General features: G+C 35.8%; 3 protein-coding genes across 8 annotated transcripts; 1 reads left to right on the top strand and 2 right to left on the bottom strand.

The window, feature by feature from the left end:
* The first annotated feature begins 730 nt into the window (after positions 1–730).
* On the top strand, positions 731–2,506 carry LOC101216515 (E3 ubiquitin-protein ligase SIRP1). Its single transcript, XM_031883957.1, is given in 2 exon segments — positions 731–1,715; positions 1,718–2,506. Coding segments are annotated over 2 exon segments (1,086 nt in total). The 5' UTR covers positions 731–1,256; the 3' UTR covers positions 2,345–2,506.
* Positions 2,507–3,571: 1,065 nt separating this feature from the next.
* LOC101216029 (pyruvate kinase, cytosolic isozyme) lies at positions 3,572–6,987 on the bottom strand. The gene is made up of 3 exons (XM_004149588.3): positions 6,472–6,987; positions 5,349–5,810; positions 3,572–4,632 (listed from the first exon to the last, which is right to left on the bottom strand). The coding sequence occupies exons 1-3, from the start codon at positions 6,697–6,699 to the stop codon at positions 3,820–3,822; spliced, it is 1,503 nt and encodes a 500-aa protein (XP_004149636.1). The 5' UTR covers positions 6,700–6,987; the 3' UTR covers positions 3,572–3,819.
* Positions 6,988–8,035: 1,048 nt separating this feature from the next.
* Positions 8,036–17,198, bottom strand: LOC101221877 (glucosidase 2 subunit beta). Of its 6 annotated transcripts, none has more exons than XM_011655213.2 (17): positions 16,827–17,198; positions 16,600–16,716; positions 15,886–15,981; positions 15,503–15,742; positions 13,302–13,564; positions 11,414–11,506; positions 11,169–11,258; positions 10,106–10,406; positions 9,887–9,991; positions 9,693–9,794; positions 9,541–9,598; positions 9,358–9,426; positions 8,986–9,073; positions 8,717–8,778; positions 8,572–8,623; positions 8,380–8,477; positions 8,036–8,294 (listed from the first exon to the last, which is right to left on the bottom strand). In XM_011655213.2, exons 1-16 carry the CDS (start codon positions 16,975–16,977, stop codon positions 8,415–8,417), a joined length of 1,950 nt encoding a protein of 649 aa, XP_011653515.1. In that variant the 5' UTR covers positions 16,978–17,198; the 3' UTR covers positions 8,036–8,294; positions 8,380–8,414. The 6 variants fall into 6 exon arrangements, with proteins under 6 accessions (XP_011653515.1, XP_011653516.1, XP_011653514.1 ...); XM_011655214.2 differs by having other exon boundaries at positions 8,036–8,263; XM_011655212.2 differs by having other exon boundaries at positions 8,036–8,477.
* Between the last annotated feature and the right edge of the window lie 296 nt (positions 17,199–17,494).

Here is a 17,494-nt window from a genome sequence, read left to right as displayed (position 1 = left end):
CGAGTGTTCAATCGATCTACCCACGAAGGGGCTAGGCTGATGATCAAATCAAGAAGTTGTTGGCTTTGATCCAAGAAATCGATACAAATGAAAGCATATACGAAGACCAATACAAACAACAATAGAAATTAGAAAAACATATCATTAATTAATAGTATATGATTTATGAAGTCAATGTTTTTTATCAAAAAAAAAAAAAAATCTCATCAATTGACATCTTTAAGAATATCTATATGTGCATATATAAGGAAGAAAAAACTTTGAGTTAGTTTGTCATCGTTTCTTAATTTGTACTTTTTATCCATTCATCAACTTTTTTCTTTAAAAATGTATGTAATTTAGTATGGTAAATTAATGTTGTATAGTTAATTAACTTTTTTAACGGTTGCAACGTAGAATTGTCTAGTAATCATTATAACATTTTAAGAATTGTTTATGAGTTTAATTTTAAACAACAATCGGAAGAAAAATTAATTGCGAAGAAAAAAGAAAGCTAGAGACGAGTTAAAAACTAGTATAATAATTATGGATGAGTGATAAAACTTTTAATCTAAAAAAAGATTACATGTGAATTAGGAAAAAATGGGCAATGGGAATGTAGATTAGAGAGGAAAAAATGAAATAGTAAACAGTTTTTTTTTTTCTTTTCTTTTCTTTTTGGTTAAATAAGAAAATAACAATAACAAATAGTAAAATAAATGCAATAAAGGGAGAGAGAGAGAGAGAAAGAGAGTTTGAAGAAGCGGATAGGAAGGGTCGGGTTGTCCAGAGAAAGAGAGAGGGAGAGAGGATCTTTTTATTATTTACCTTTTTGTTGTTTATAACGTTGAATTCTCTCTCTCTCTCCTTCGCCACGGCCTCCTCTTATTCAATTCAATTCGCCGTTTCCTAGTCGGACCGACCGCACAGATTCCTGGAATTCCTCATCATACGCTTCGCTTTTAAGTAATTCCTTCTTCTTCTTTGTTTTCCTCCTCCCATCCTTCTTGCTATTGCTTGCTTTTTTTTTTTTTTGTTCTTTCCACTTTTCATCCTTTTCTTTTGACGGTTGACCCTTTAACGGTGGATCTGGGATCTGTGTACGGTTTCCAAGTTTTTGCGCGTTCCACGTCTCACATCTGATCGGACGGATTCCCCCCCATCACCTGGCTACATGTACGGTTTGTGACCATTTTCTTACATTTCTACAGAAAACATAATACCGGAAGGCTGCGAGTGATCATCCCACTACTACAATACAATTTTTTGAGGAGACGATGGACGAGTTAATTGCAACCAGATATTGGTGTCACATGTGTTCTCAAATGGTGAATCCCATCGTTGACGTGGAAATTAAATGCCCCTTCTGCCGCAGCGGCTTTGTTGAGGAGATAGGAAATGGTATTTCCAGCGACAATAACGATAACAACAACAATAACAATAATAACAACGAGCTCGAATCCGATTTTGGGTCGGAGCGAGCTTTGTCTCTCTGGGCTCCGATCTTGCTGGGTATGATGGGAAATCCCCGCGGGCGACGAAGATTCAGACATCTAGAGTTTGACGACGACGATGATGATAATGAGCATGAGGATGGCGAGGGGAATCGTGTGAGTAGTGAGACGACTGAGCTTGATTCAGTCATTAGGAGGAGGAGAAGTTCAGCTACCATTCTTCAGTTGCTCCAAGGTATCAGGGCTGGAATTGCAACTGCTGAATCAGAGAATAGTTATGAGGAGAGAGGAGCAGAGAAAGAGAGAGGGTTATTCTTATAAATCCCTTCAATCAGACCATTGTAGTTCAAGGAGGTGAGAATCAAAATCAAAACCAAAACTCCATTGGGTCGCTGGGTGATTATTTCGTAGGACCTGGTTTGGATTTGTTATTGCAACATATAGCCGAGAATGATCCCAACAGATATGGCACTCCACCAGCACAGAAGGAGGCAGTTGATGCGCTGCCCACCGTGAGGGTTGAACTTGAGGAGGATAGCTGTTTGCAATGTTCAGTGTGTTTGGATGAGTTTGAGGTGGATGAAGAAGCCAAGGAGATGCCATGTAAGCATAAATTTCATACAGGTTGTATTCTGCCATGGTTGGAGCTGCATAGTTCTTGCCCAGTTTGTAGGCATCAATTGCCTGGGGATGAATCCAAGCGTGATGTTGATGGTGGGTCTGCTGCGAGGTTCATGAGCGACCTCAATAATGGTAATGGCAATGGCAGCGGGGAGATTGAGGGGAGAAATTCATCTGAGTCTGGGAGGAGGTTTTCGTTTCCATGGCCTTTTAATGGCTTGTTTACTTCCCAAGGAAACTCCTCGGCTGGAAGTGCAAGTGATTCTCAAAGGGATCACACTTCCATTTGAATATCCTGCTTCTGCTCTGCGTGCTTGCTTATGTATGTGTATGTATGTGTGTGTGTTATACTTATATTAATTATACTATACAGATGTTTTGCCTCCTGTTCTCAGTAGAACAATTTCTCTTCTTAATATTTTACCAATATTGTATATGCCTTTGCACCCTTATCTCTGCTTTTGTTTCTATTTCTTGACCTCCGAAAACACCTGCACCTTAAATTCAACTACAGATATCATCTCACTCTGTGTTTTGTGGCAGGGTCAACGATATTGGCTGCGTACTCGCCCATATATATGCGTGTCTGTAGGAATAATAACTTTCATCCCCAGTGATTTTGAAACATATAACGGGAATGATATTTGTAGGCTATGTAATTTTGAGGAACATTTTCAAAAAATATACCAAAATTTATTACTCTTTTGTAGCTGATTTGAAATTTTTGCTATATTTTTACCTTATTTTGTAAATAGTCTTCTTTTTTGCGATATAGTCATCCCTCTAGTTTTAATTTAAATTTCTACCTATGATGCACTTTTAAAAATTCACAGTGAGTTATATAATATTAAAAGAAGAAAAAAATGTGATTATTTTAGCATATTCTTGGTTGGAGTTTAATCTTCATTTCATATTTTGAAACGGTAGAAAGAAGTGGTTTATTATTAACTACGAATATATAGAGAGAGGGAGAGTTATTGTTTTGGTTTATTATATATATATTTTTTCGTTGCTTGAAATAATTATAGCTAATACATACGGAATCCTAAAGCAGAATAGGTACAAGTTCACGAGAATGAAAAACTATGAGATCAATGTCAAATATTAAATATGTATTTAATTGTCAATAAATTAATTTGCAATTTACCTAAATAGAAAATAGACCCTTCTCAACTCGTTTTTCCCTTGAGAAGGATCCCTTTAAAGCTTTAGTATATAGTATAGACATACAGAAAGCTGGTATGGCCTTCCCCTGGTGCATTAAGATGTTAAATTCATTATCAAAAATCATCTGCAGCATTGCGTTCTATTGAGAATAAAGCAATGTAAAGATCAAAATCTTAAAAAGAGTGATGAACAGTCGTAAAGAAAAAATAAATGATATGGTGACCCGCGAAAGTTAAAAAGGGACTCTCAACTGAAGTCTCTTGGTTCATAAGCTCGGAAACAATAATATAATTGAAATTTCTATCCACTTGATGGCAGCAGTCAAACAAACGCGGGAGAATCTTTTCTAATTTAACATCCAAGATGCCTGGCAAACGGTAACAATTTATTGATGAACAAAGCATAATTGTTTCAAAACAAAAATAGTGTTTGGTTTCCAGTAACACGACATTGCCTGTATCACAGAGGATAGAGTGTAAGTTAAACTGGTGGTCTCAACGACCCCAAAAACAATGATGAAAATCAAGAGCAATTATTTGATTTAATCTGTGATCGTGGTGAATGGCAAGAAAAAAAAATACTTCACACCGCATGATTACTACTTCACAGTCAATATCTTGATAACAGAAGCTGTACCGACCCGGTGAAGAGCCACCACAGAATCTCCATTTTTGCAGAGGCCCTTGGACTTTGCATGCTGAATAGCAAACTCTATTGCTTCTTCAGTTGTCTCTGCATGAGACGACCTTGCTGAGGCTGTGCTAAGAACCGGTACCAAACCTCGAAAGATTAAGCTATGCCTTGCTGGAGCTTCATCACTGCATGACCAATCAAATGAATCTGTCTTAATCTCAGGGACAACTACAGACAAGATCGGCGTTCCTGGCCTATACTTGGCCACCAATTTTGCTGTGCTTCCTCCTCTAGTTAGGACAAGTATAAGAGCTGCCTTGGCTGAGTTTGCAGTCCTAACAGCAGAAGAAGCCAGGCTTTCTAATGGGCTCATGGGAACTGGTGAATGTTCCATAATTCTTTTAAAGACATCACCATAATCAAGGGTGCTTTCAGCTTCAACACATATTTTTGCCATTGTTCTAACAGCAAGTTCAGGATATGCTCCAGCAGCCGTTTCACCACTTAACATTACGCAATCTGTCCCATCAAGAACAGCATTTGCAACATCAGTGGCTTCAGCTCTAGTTGGCCTAGGAGATTTAATCATTGATTCCAGCATCTGTGTTGCTGTGACAACAGGTTTTCCCTGGATGTTGCACTTGTATATCATCACTTTCTGCGCCAAAAATATCTTCTCAATTGGAATTTCCATTCCCAAGTCACCCCTTGCAACCATGAATGCATCTGAATTGGCCAGTATGTCGTCAAAATTTGCCACACCTTCTTGATTCTCAACCTGTGGGTCAAATTCCAGATAGATAACAGGGCTGAAATTGCTTTTAGTACAGACATGTTACAGTACATAGAATAAGCGATCCCAAATATCATTTGTCCTGCTTGGTTTTCTTCTTTAGTACATTTTAGAATTTCAGGGGAAATTTCAATATTAAGGCTACAATCCCGCTAAGTAATTTTTAGTTAAAATACTATTTTGATTTTGTACTTTAGGTTTTGTTCCATTTTTCCATTTTGGTCCCTGGTCTAATTCTAGTCCATGTACTTTCAATGAATCTTAAATTAAGTTGTCTATTTAAAAGTAAAAAAGATAAAAGATAAAAAAATCTTAGATTTACTCCACCAAATTTAATTTTCATAAAAATTGATTAAATGATGACACTACGTAATATAATTTTTACAATTTATAAAGGAGATGCTCTTAAGAGAATTTTCTTTCAAGAACAATCAACAAGAAGCTAACTACAATAAATAATTATAAGATTAATTGAAAATAAAAAAGACTAAAATTGAACAAGTGAACGTACAAAGACAAAACAAAATCTGAAATACAAGGACCAAAATGCTATTTTAACCTTCTTCTATACATGCAAAAATTTTAACTTTTGTCATCCTCACGAATAGAAACTTATTTCACGGAAAATTAAACTCTTAATTTTGACATCGTCATGAATAGAAACTTATTTTCACGGAAAATTTTCATGTAACTGAATGTACCTTTGACATGAGAAGAATACTTTTGGCATGCTTTCCAAGCAACTTCCGGACCTCCACAAGATCAGAACCTTTCCGAACAAAAGATAGAGCAATCATATCAATTTTATTTGGAACTCCCCATTCTAGTATATCTTCCTTATCTTTTTCTGTAAGGGTAGGGAGATCCACTATAACTCCAGGCAAGTTAACATTTTTCCTTTCACCAAGAACTGCAGAGTTCTCACAGCGACATTGTACCAAACCCAATTTTTTGTCACAAGATAGAACTGAAAATGAGATTGTACCATCCGAGCAAAGTATTACGCTCCCTGGCTTTACATCCTCGGCTAACTTTTTGTAGCTCATACATATCATATTCTCATCACCCTTCAAGCTGTAGTCGGTAGATATGGTTATCTCCTGCCCTTGTTTTAGTTGGATGGGTTTGCCATCTTTCAAAAATCCAGTTCGAATTTCTGGGCCCTGTTTTCATATGAAATTCAAGGCTAAAAACAGTTGTTTTCATGCATTCCTTTAAATTGAGAGGTGAAAGATACGGACGGTGCATCTCCAAATAATGGCGGTGTCATTACTATAGACATGATTCATTGATAAGTTTAAAACTTCAGATGTAGTTGTATTACACAACAGAGAATAAGAATGGTATGTCACAAAATGAATTTTGCAAGTACATAAAAAGTCGAGGTGTTGATCTACTTGTTCATGTTTTTCCTGTAAAAAATATGTTGGAAATCGACTGATAATTTTGCAAATAATAAGTTTGTGTAAAGGTGTAAGTGGCTACAGATTAGTACTCGTAAGCTATACCAAACAAATTGAGCAGTTTTAGGAAAATTGTCACAAGGAAAGCGACTTTTAGATTATCTGGAAACATCCAAAGCATAACTAGAAAAATACCAATATATCTGTGAGTCTAAGAGAAAAAAACTAAAACAAAATAATAATAAAGAAAGAAAGAAAAGAAAAATGAAACGTAGAGATATGAAGAGAAATTTCAGATTATCTGGATCAGAAGAGGAAAGTAGATACGTAGAAATGAAGAGCGAGAAATGGGGGGGTTTCATCAAGTAGAATGATAAGATGATGATATTGTAAAAATAAGGGAAAGAAGGATGAGAGAAACCTTGGTGTCAAGCATGACGGCGCAGAGAATACCAGTATTCTCCATTCCGGCCCTGAGATTGTCGAGCGTCTCCTGGTGATAAGCGTGGGATCCATGAGAGAAGTTGAAACGAGCAACATTCATCCCAGCTTTCAAGAGCTTCTCGATCATGGGCACGGACCTGGATGCCGGCCCTAGGGTGCAGACAATCTTAGTTTTGGGTTTCTTCTCAATCACTAATCCGTCCATTTCTTGTGGTTGATTGTGAACGTGAATGATGAGGGAATGAAAGATCAAAGGGTTAAATCTTTCCTGGAGGAGGAGGAAGAAGAAGAAGAAGAAGATCCAGAAAAGTGGAGAATGGATTAGATGAAACAGAGAAAAAAGGGCGGATCGTTGATCGGATGGAAGATATTGAAAAGGCTTCGATTGAATGAAGAGCGAGGACAAGGTTTAGTAAATCAGAATCGAAAGGCAGGAGGAGCATTTTCGGGTTTTTGAGGTCAACTGTGAAGGCGTGGCGCTACCTCATCGCATCGCGTACGTTCACACACTTTTTTTCATTTTTTTTTCTTAAATCACACTTTTTTGTAATTTGTGCTCAAAGGTGGGGTGTTGATGGAAATATAGACGCTCAATTTTTACGAAATTATTTGAATCAATTAATGTGTCCATTGACATAGAAGTTCAAAAATGTTTTTGCTAAACGTGATGTCTTTTATATTAAAATAAGCTTACTTTTATATCATGGATTTATATTAGTGAATAACTTTAAACGTGATATTCAAGACTAACAAGTTTGAACGACAAAAGGATATTGCATTTTATAAAAATAATAAAATAGATGAAGTTGAATAGCTTTAATTTAAATGGATATGTAGAGTAATCACTAAGTTATCGATCGGTATTAAAAATAGTTTTTTATATATATTATATAAAAACGATAGAATTAAGGAGTTGCCCCTAAACCTTTACTAAATCCAAATCCGTCGATGGTCTAATCATTTTTCAGGTGGTTTTTAAATTATTGTTTTTATTTTATTTTATCTCCATTTCCTAAGCTAGATCTTCGATAAGACATTCCCTTTTTGGCGAGTTCTTTGGTTTAGCCTCGACATGTATTCAAGCCGAGAATTATTTCCTAAGCTAGATCTTCGATAAGACATTCCCTTTTTGGGAGTTCTTTGGTTTAGCCTCAACATGTATTCAAGCTTAGCACTGTGGCAACCTTACATAGACTTGAGAAATCCTTTGGGTAAGGCCATGTACTTCAACAAGACCCTCGTTGAACTATGATGAAATAGAAACATAATATAATATAATCCAAAATTTAATATTAAATAAATTTAGACTCATTTACAGTCAAACTCATAAAATCACTCATTTTATGACAATATTTCTTTAAATCTCAGTAATTCTTGTTACAATCCAAATCTTCAAACCCCTGGTGAATATTATATCTAGTAGATAGTCATTGTTGTAACTTAAACTCGTTTTTTATTGACCACTAGAAAATTCAATGGAAGTTCTATGGTATTACTGTTAAAATAAAGAAAATAAAATCAAACAAATTGGAGTACAAATATGAAAGAAATTCAAATGAATGTGTGTATGTATATATAACTGATCTAGTACAAGTCTCCATTTTGTTCGTCATAATTTGGACATTCCGTCTATTAGTATAAATTAGTCCACAAAGAAGATGGCCTGATAGGGTTATCGAGATTAATTGCATAAACTAGTCTCGCAGATCCCACGTCCGAAAATGGGGATGAGGTAAATTTCACTCCCGCGACCCATAAAAGAACTACACCTGATTTAGAAAAAAAAACCTTTCCTTTAGCCTGCAAGAAGAAAAACTACTCTTAAATAACACCAACTACCACTAGAGTAGAACGATGATCTAACACAGCCAGACACTCTTCCCACCCGTTGTATTCTGAAGAAAATTCAATCTCTGAAGTTCAAAGTTCATCATGCTTCTCTGCCTCTTCTTTACTCAGCATGTCCAACTTGTTTTTCAGTTCCTATGGAACATTAAGTGGGTGTCGTCAGTGTGGAAAGTCTAATATTATCTAACATCGTAATGAATTGGGGACATGAAAAAACAATAAATGAAACCTGAAGCTTTTCCTCTACACAAACAGCTGGGGTTGATAACAATGCCACGTACCTGTCACAAACTCACAATGTGCTGTCACACACGAGAGAGAGAGAGAGAGAGAGAGAGAGAAGGAAGGGGAGAGAGAGGGAGGGAGAGACTTACTCGCAACGGCTTGGTTCATCTACATCGGTTATGCCATTTTTAACCCCACATCTTAGCTTAACCTGGAAAATAAACACGAAACTGTCAAAGAGACGGAAGTTGGTTCTCCACTCCTGCTATTTGATAGGCGATTGCCTTCAATATACCTGAACTAATCTTACGTCTAAGTTTTGTCAAACATATTATCAGGAAGTAGTTATTATACTCTGTTCAACAATGTCTTTATGGCAAGTTCTAAATTTTCACAAGTAAAATTATTCACAAGACACCTTTAAGCTTCTATCAGGTCCATTCCAGCACTTATCCCCACTTGAAAAAAACATAACCCTGTATGAATCTTCAAATTTATCCCAGCGCCTGGTTAAAAAAAAATATATCACGTTAAGAAAGAAGAGTAGAGTCAATAGTCATACTAAGTTTGCTAATAACTTGAGATTTTATCTGGGAAAAGGACAACAAAGTAAAACAAAAGAAGTCTAGACTACGTGTACTAGTCTACTCGAGGGACTAAATCTGTGTGAGAGGAGACTCTGACGCTTGCATGAGCTCCAATCAGTATCCTAGCAGTCTAGTAACTCAAATTTACACAAAAGATTATTTGACGAAATAAATATATAGATCATCGATTACTAAATACCTACCCCAAACGAGTTGTTGAATGCCCCTCAACCTGTGAAGCTTGTTTGTAAGGACAGATTTTGTAAACGTATCTGGACAAAGAAACCAATACTTGATATTAAGCAGACGAACATACAAATTCAATTAGCATTGGAAAAATCCTAGAATTTTTTTTTTAAAAAAAAGTGAAGGGAAAAATTAGCTACTTGTTCTCCTTGATTTCAAAACATTGGTCATAGAATGAATAGAACTCCTTCTCTGGACCTACAATCAGACAACAGAAGAATATTGAATTAAATTTTCATATTCTAAGCTGGTGTTGCATAATAAACGTGGAAACAGTACATCTTGCACTAACCAAAATCATTCTTTAGCTTTTGAGATAAACTTGAGATCCTTGACTGAATTTTCGTTAACTTGGCACTGGACTCCTCATATTCCTTGCGCACATTAGCAGCATCTGATGAATGAAAATGCAACACAACCATTTTCATGTGGTTAACTCTGAATGCCAAGTGTTGAACACCATGAATTTGTAAGCTTGTATTTTACCTGATTGGTTCACTGGAGCCTGGAATATATTAACAGCTTTGAGGACATTTCGAACTGTTTTTTGTATCTTCTCAAGCCAGGAGGGGTTACTTTGGGTTTCCACATCTAGACACGCAATTACAAATAATAATTAATAAATAATAAAAAAATTCACAACCAGAGGCAGTTAAAGCAATATTATAAATTAAATGAGTTGGATAAGAGAAACCGATTTTCAACCTGTTGAATCCATTTCTGTATCTGAATAATATCTCTCAGATGAAGTAGAATCATCATGAAATTCGTCTCTGGTATCTTCCAAATCACCCTCTAAGTCATCATCGTATCTTTGGTTATCATCATCGGTCTCTGAAGCATAACCGTCATTTTCATAGGCTTCTTTTGAGATATCATGACTTTCCTCATCACTATCATTCGTACTATCCTTGTTTCTCGACTGTTCTTCAGTATTTTCTCCTGTCCAACGAGAAGCAACAAGGCGGCCCAACTCTTCCTTAGACAACTCTGGACTACCATCATTCTGCCAAAAATTTCACCAAAATTGAATACAATTGAACCAGGGACAGAAATCATAGAATTTAAATGAACAGTGGAACAGATGGCCTTTAAGATTTAAGTTAAAGGATCTATTGAATTTATGAGCTAAAGTTTGAATCTTTAGACTAAGAATTGAATTTCTGATGGACTAAATAGGAGTAAATTGAAATCCAATCCAGGACGTACTGCACACAAACATATTATGAGAAGCAAAAGTCATATTTCTGGCTGAGAAAAAAAAAATGGTTTGCTGACCTAAACAAATAACTGGAAGAGCAAAAGAAACAGAGAGCAAGTAAACCAATCTAAGATCAGAAATAAAGGAGTTTCCAAAGAGTTATTGGAAGTCAAAAAGTTCTTGCTTTATCTGACACTAAAACCCAAATTTGAACTTATCAAGTACTCCCGTTTTCTAAGCATCCTCCATTTTCTAGTCTCACTTTTGCATCAAAGGTTTCCTATATCTCTTGTACCAAGCATTCATCAAACAAAATGACCTCACGATATCGATTGAACAATTCTTTACAATATATTTTGTCTAAATATTCTGTCATTGATATTCATTAATAATTATTATAAGAAAAAGCATAGAGGATTCTATGAAAGGACCAACATACCGGCCAAAATTTTCATACTAATGTCATCAAATAGACTTAATAAAGTAGCACAGCAACCACATTATCAAATGATGCCAAACTTCAATCAAGTTTCCTGAAAGAAAATATTGTTAAATAGAAATAAATACCTTTTTCAGGACTTCTTCAGATGATTCTTTAGTTTCAGCACTTTCTCCAGTTTCAGATTTAGCCAGTGGGTCCTTCTCTACTGCTGTATCCTACATCAAAACATATTTAAAAGATATATATATATATATATATATATATATATATGTATAAAAAGAATCTATGATTCAGTATAGAACACCGCCATTGACTGATCACTGATGGACGCAAGAACGAGAGATTAAACATTCAAACATAAAGATTTCACCTCTTCTACCTCTTTCGGCAATGATGCTTCTGTTTCAGGTTTATTAGAAAGGTGAGCTTCAAGTTCTGAATCAACTTCTTCCATCCTAGCCTGCTAAAGAGGTGCCAATATGAGAACATGAAGGAAGAGAACATTGTGCCCAAATATTTCAAAATCCATAGCCTATAGCATTCAGCCAATAATTTGCATATTTTAGATATAGATAGTAGACCATACTATATCTTATCTCACAAATTATTGATTAAATGCAATAGGCTAAAAGAAGGGACTTCAACCACACAAAATAAAAATAGAACCTAAAAATGGTTACATAAGGTCTTTGAAATCAATACATAGCAGAAAACGTGAAAACTACAAGGGACCAAACATCACTAAGATCCCTATCCAACCCTTTAACCACATGATTCTTCCACTCACCCCAACAATCTAACATAATAGCACACACCCCAGAAAACAATAAAGAAACAAACCTTCTCATGATATGATGTGTGATAGTATATACGTAATTATAGGAGCTTATTAGTCTTTTGTCCTTTATTATAATTTACTAGTTTTTATTTAGGGTTTCTACATATATATATTGAATTCTATTCTATAGAATGAAGTAAGGAGTTCTCTCATATTTATATTTTGCTCTAACTTTCACATGGTATTAGAGCTCTGGGTATTGGTTCCTAGGGCAATGAGGGCTTTGAGAGTAATTTGAAGATTTGTGAACCCTTAGAGTTTTAGGTTTAGAGCTTTTTTAAAAAAATAGTTTGGTCTGGAGTATTTCCTTTGTTGTCCAGACCCATTGCCGTCGCTGAAATCCCCTACCATTTTCGCCACCATCACCAGAATCCGCTGTCATACAGCGTGGTTTTTTTTTCCATCATCGCCCAACTCGGAAAAAAGCCCACTTGCCAATCTACAAGAATCTAAAATTTAGCCAGAAAATAGTCTGTGTCTAAGTCACACGCGCTGCCAGAAGTTGCTGCCCACCATCACACACGCTGGCACGTGGAGGAACGTGACCAACTTTCTTTGACTTCTGTCCTTCGGGTTCGTCTGGATTCTATCTCGATACCTAAGACCGTTCATGAAACATTGTCTCATTCTGGCTGGCGCAGTGTGATGATTGAAGAGGTGAATGCCTAACAATGATAATGGTACTTAGGATTTGGTATCCCTAACTCTGTTGGCATTATCCTTTGTGGGGATCAGACACAGAAGTTTCCACCATCGAACTACTCAAAATACCCCTTTCAAAGAACTCCTTAAAGACTCCCTTCCAAATTCCCTTTCAACCAGATCCCAGTTCTTTAGGAAGAAAGCCATAGAGAACCCATCCGCCTCATGAGATTTGACGCCTTCACAACTGAAAACTGTCGTTTTAATCTCTTCCAGAGCAAAAGGCTTCATCAGCTCCTCATCCTCCCTAGGCAGAATGGGGTTCCAATCAATACCTTCCAAAAAAGGCTTAACACTCACTTCAGGGCCGAGGAGATTATAGGACTTCATAATCTCCTCCTCAATCTCCTCCTCAATCTCCTTATTGTCTCTTGTACTAATATAATACCATTATCAAGGATCAAAAGATCAATGAGATCCTTATTCCTTCTCCCATTAGCCACTCTATGGAAAAATCCAGTGTTACAGTCTTTCTTTCCTGATCAACCTAGACAAACTAACCACCTGAATTTGGAACCAAACAATATCTTAGTGTAAAGAAAGAATAAGAAAACATAAAGGATGTGGCCTGAGGGGATTACGTATCAGGAAAGAAATGAGCTACAATAACCAACAAAACATGCAGAATAAGAGACAAGTAGTAGGCGTTCAGCATCATATGCTAAAAATGTTGAAGGTTTCTGATGTCTAAGCTTCAAAATAAACAAACTTTTCTAACCTTATCTGAAGCAGAGTCATCCCAATTACCAATTTTATCATCATCGTTGCCTTCTCCTTGTTTATACTCCTTGTCATAATGTTTTGTAGCTTCATTTTTCTCCCAATTGTCTTCCTCGTGAGTTTTGCTTTCCCCAACATCAGTTGTTTCTGTTGACTCAATTTTTCTAGTCTCATCATTTTCTCTCTCCAAATGTTTCTTTGCTTCTTTTTCTTTCAATAATCTCTCCTCCTCTTCTACCTTATCAATTTGCTCTTTGCGCTCTGTATACAACACAATGCAGGTTAAATTAAATTACCATAAGATATAAAAAGAACAAAGGACAAGTCAAGAAACAAAAAGAATCACTTAAAAAGTATACTTAGAATACTTTTTGATAAAATACAGAACTTTTCATTAAAGGAATGAAAAGATACTCCTAAATTACCAATTGACCCAAAAGTTTAAGCTAATGAGTGAAGATAAATTTAATTATATATCATCTAAGCTCAAAATATGAAGGTCCAACAAGTGAAAATCAATTTTAACTGAGAAAAAAATATCATTGCAAGGGCTTGTACACAAGACCTTCCTGAACCACCTGCTCTGATATCATCTTAAATCACAAATTAACCCAAAAGCTTAAGCTAATGGCTAAAGGTAAATTTAATTATGTATCATCTAATAGATACCAGACCCAAAATACAATGAATGTGGCAAACAAAACAAAACAGGATGTCTTAGTACAAATAAAACACAAAGCAAAAGTCAAATAAAAACATTGGTAACAAAATATTACAAGGGAAAACAAAAAGCTTCCCAACTTCGAGAAATATCTCGATTGAAAGAACCATAGAGAATACCAAGAAGAAACTTCTTAGACGAATCAAATCGATCATACCTAGAAAAATAATAATTTTGGAGGGAAAAAAATATTGATTTCATTCCAACCATAATGATGATAGGAGAGCTTTAGCAACATTAATCCAAAGCTTCATTTTCTTTTCATAAAAAGAAAATACCATTAATCCAAAGAAGATTTGCGATTGGAGCCAACTGAACACCAATAAGAACTTTTTTGGATAAGAAACATTTCATCGATGAATGAAATATTCAGAGTGGTTCAAAGAGAGGACCATGATAGATACATAGAAACCCAAGAAAAGAGGAGAAGAAAACCCCATTGATAAGAAGAGATGAACATAAAAGGAGGAGAGGGAGCCCATAGGCCATACATAAAAGTCAAGTATGATTTAAAAGTTATTTTCCTTAAACAAAAGCAGATAAAAAGCACGTTGATTGATGAAACGCCCAAAAAGGAAGATTTATCTTTGTAGAAACCCTATAGTCAAAAGACGTAGAGTCAAGTTGATGTAAAATCTTCTCTAAGTAGAGCTTTTGCTTTTTTGTCATAAGAGATAAAACTTTCTAGATTTCAAACTTCTCTCATTCCCTTTTTTCTCTTCAATGATAATTGGTTGGGTTGTCTTCTCACAGGGATCACCTTTATGCAAAGGCCTGGTTCATTAAACCATGGGGCCAAGGTCATCAAGTGAGGTGTCAAGTTGAAAAAACCATAACGATTTTGAAGATCATAGTCAGACCATTTTCCTATGTGATATAAAGGAGATAACGGCATTAGGCTAGATAAAAAAAGCATCTGAATCAACACCCGATGGCAGCACTGCAATGGTCATGGAGTGTTTGGTGTCAGGGTGAAAAATAGTGCGCTTTGGAAAGGAAGAGAGATCTAAGTCGTTATTACTTTTTTAGTAGATCGGGTCGGCATCTAGTGAAGGGGCTTGATGGAGGAGGGAGTAAGGTGGCTAATGGTTTTCCCAGTGCTGGTAGGGAAGGGAGATGCTATTAGTGATAGCTTTCAATTTGAGAAATGTGTTATCCATTGCTATCGTTGACAGTGGTTATCAATGAAAATCGTGCACGAATGGCAAACTTGGCATTTTAAAAAAATTTACTGAGTAGACCAATCAACATTTGCTATTTTTGCAAACATTTTATCCCGATGTTATATTTTGAGTTTATTTTTTAAATTGCCCAAACGGTCCCAATCGAGATTGATAAACTGTTTGAAAATATTTCCAACAGTTCTAACCAAACAATAGGCACTGCCACGAAATTTTAAACATTGGAAGTTTTTCCATGTCATGATGAAAATGAAGTACAATGAAAAAACAATAACATAAAAGTATGGATGACTAGACCTTTAAGTTGTTCAACGAGCCCTTTTAATACTTTTTCCTCATTTTTCAACTCCAATAGCTCTGCCTCATCTTTGATTATTGCCTTTTTTGCATGCTCAACATCTAGTTTTCTAATTTTAACACCCTCTTCAAAGGTTGAAATCCTTTTCTTCAATTTATCTCTTGCCACTTTCCCAGCCTCCCAACACGTATTTGGACATTTGACTTTGCTGTCATATTCGTCACTTCCATCACAACAATCTGCATGTAATTGACAGATAAAAACAAACACACAATACAGTCAGTGCATGAGCTTACAGGATTCATGCTGCAAAAGACACTAGAATTCTAAAAGGACTAAAGGTTACAAAATGGAGAGATGCTGCCGTCGAGAAGTAACTTACCACAAATATTGTCGTTCACCCTTGAAGAAAACAACAACAGTGGAACATGCCCTGCATTTCGACAATAGAACTTCCCATTCGAGCATGCAGATGTGCCTTCAATCACGAAAGTATGTCATCAATACGCATGAAAATTTGAAACAGTGCAGACTGCAGACCTTTATTAAAAAAATAATAAAAAAATTGAAAGATCTGCCTTCAATCATGAAAGTAAGTCAGCAATACGCATGAGAGTTTGAAACAATGCAAAACTTTCTCTCCAAAAACTGAAGGTTTATAGAACAAATGATATACTACAGAAAATGCAATAAACTAGCCCACATCAAACGGAGCCAATTTAACAAAACTATGGAAGAAAGTTGTTGATAACTCATAAAGAAACCAAAACGAAACCCCATTGCAAATCCACGTCATAATTTTGCTTCTTCGCCCAAAAGTTATACCGGAGATTATATGAGGAGTGAAATGAAGACCCGCGAACATGCATACTGTCAAGAACAATGAAAATTGCACTACCTAATGGCTAGCGAAGATATAAGTAAATCACAATACGCCTGGAAGCAACGATAGCAGTTTCTGCAATTTCTATAACAACCCATTGACCAACTAAGATGCTAGTAAGAACTAAATACGTATAAGATTGAGGCAGATCAAGGCCTAAGGAATTGAAAAAAGAAAAGGAAATGTAGTGAGAGGAGAGAGAGAAATCGATACCAGGTTCATCTGTGCCATCAGGGCAATCGCAGAAATTATCGTTAAGCTGAGCCTTGGAAAATTTTTTGGAACCGTCTCTACATTTGATCATGTCGAACGATTTGTAATACATCTCATCTACGTTAAGATAAAGATTCTCAGTGCCCAGAAATATTTCGAAAACTAAAATTAAAGGAATGATGAATTGAAGATTCAGTAGATTGTGTAAGGGATGGAAACCGAAGAACCTTGAGGAGAAATTCCACGGAACTGGTGCGTTGGAGACGAAACTGATCCAACAATTGGAGCTAGAGCTAGAGCTAGAGCTAGAGCTAGAGATGTGCAAAATACCCATAAGGTTACTAGAGATTCTGAATTAAAGCCTCCCCGTTGTTTCATCGTGTTGAAACTGACAATCGGAAAAGTGAGCGACTGCCTACTTTCCAAGTGTTCTTCCCCAATCAAATCTCTATGGCCAATATATTGCACCCTTCAAAAATGGAGAGAGATCCCGAGAGGTGCCTGCAAGCTTGCGACTCCTACTAGACTGAGGAATAAGAATTTGCCCTAAAAAACAAAATTGCAAAGCAAAAATAACCCCTACCCTAGCGATCGTGTAAGTTTTAGTAAAAACCTGATTTTGTTTTTGGTGATATCTCTGTTCATCAAACTTCACTAATCACTCGTTTTTATATATTATTTTTTATTCAGCAAGTATTGAATATTGATTTTAAACGAAACATTTACCTCTTTTCTTAGTTACATTGAACTAAACTTACGTTTTAAAATTACATATTCACTTAACTCAATTCGAAATTTTAATATTGTTAAAATTATATTACAAACTTATAAATATTATAATTCTGTGAAGTTTGTAAACAATATATTGAATCTTAATACTTAACATTTTAGATCA

This window comes from Cucumis sativus, chromosome 4 (genome assembly GCF_000004075.3).
Source record: "Cucumis sativus cultivar 9930 chromosome 4, Cucumber_9930_V3, whole genome shotgun sequence".
Classification (NCBI taxonomy): domain Eukaryota; kingdom Viridiplantae; phylum Streptophyta; class Magnoliopsida; order Cucurbitales; family Cucurbitaceae; genus Cucumis; species Cucumis sativus.
Note: the sequence above shows the minus strand (reverse complement) of the source record. Positions and strands in the feature narration are given on the sequence as shown.

Bases quoted from the DNA above. Each gene is read 5' to 3' on its own strand.
- LOC101216029 (XM_004149588.3), bottom strand. From the start codon at position 6,699: ATGGACGGATTAGTGATTGAGAAGAAACCCAAAACTAAGATTGTCTGC. The intron at 5,811-6,471 runs GTTTCTCTCATC...ATATGAAAACAG, and splicing joins CCGTCATGCTTGACACCAAG to GGCCCAGAAATTCGAACTGG. The intron at 4,633-5,348 runs GTACATTCAGTT...TTTGACCCACAG, and splicing joins GTATTCTTCTCATGTCAAAG to GTTGAGAATCAAGAAGGTGT.
- LOC101221877 (XM_011655212.2), bottom strand. From the start codon at position 16,977: ATGAAACAACGGGGAGGCTTTAATTCAGAATCTCTAGTAACCTTATGG. The intron at 11,507-13,301 runs GTTAGAAAAGTT...GCACCTCTTTAG, and splicing joins ATGACTCTGCTTCAGATAAG to CAGGCTAGGATGGAAGAAGT. The intron at 9,599-9,692 runs GTTAGTGCAAGA...GTCTGATTGTAG, and splicing joins AAAGCTAAAGAATGATTTTG to GTCCAGAGAAGGAGTTCTAT.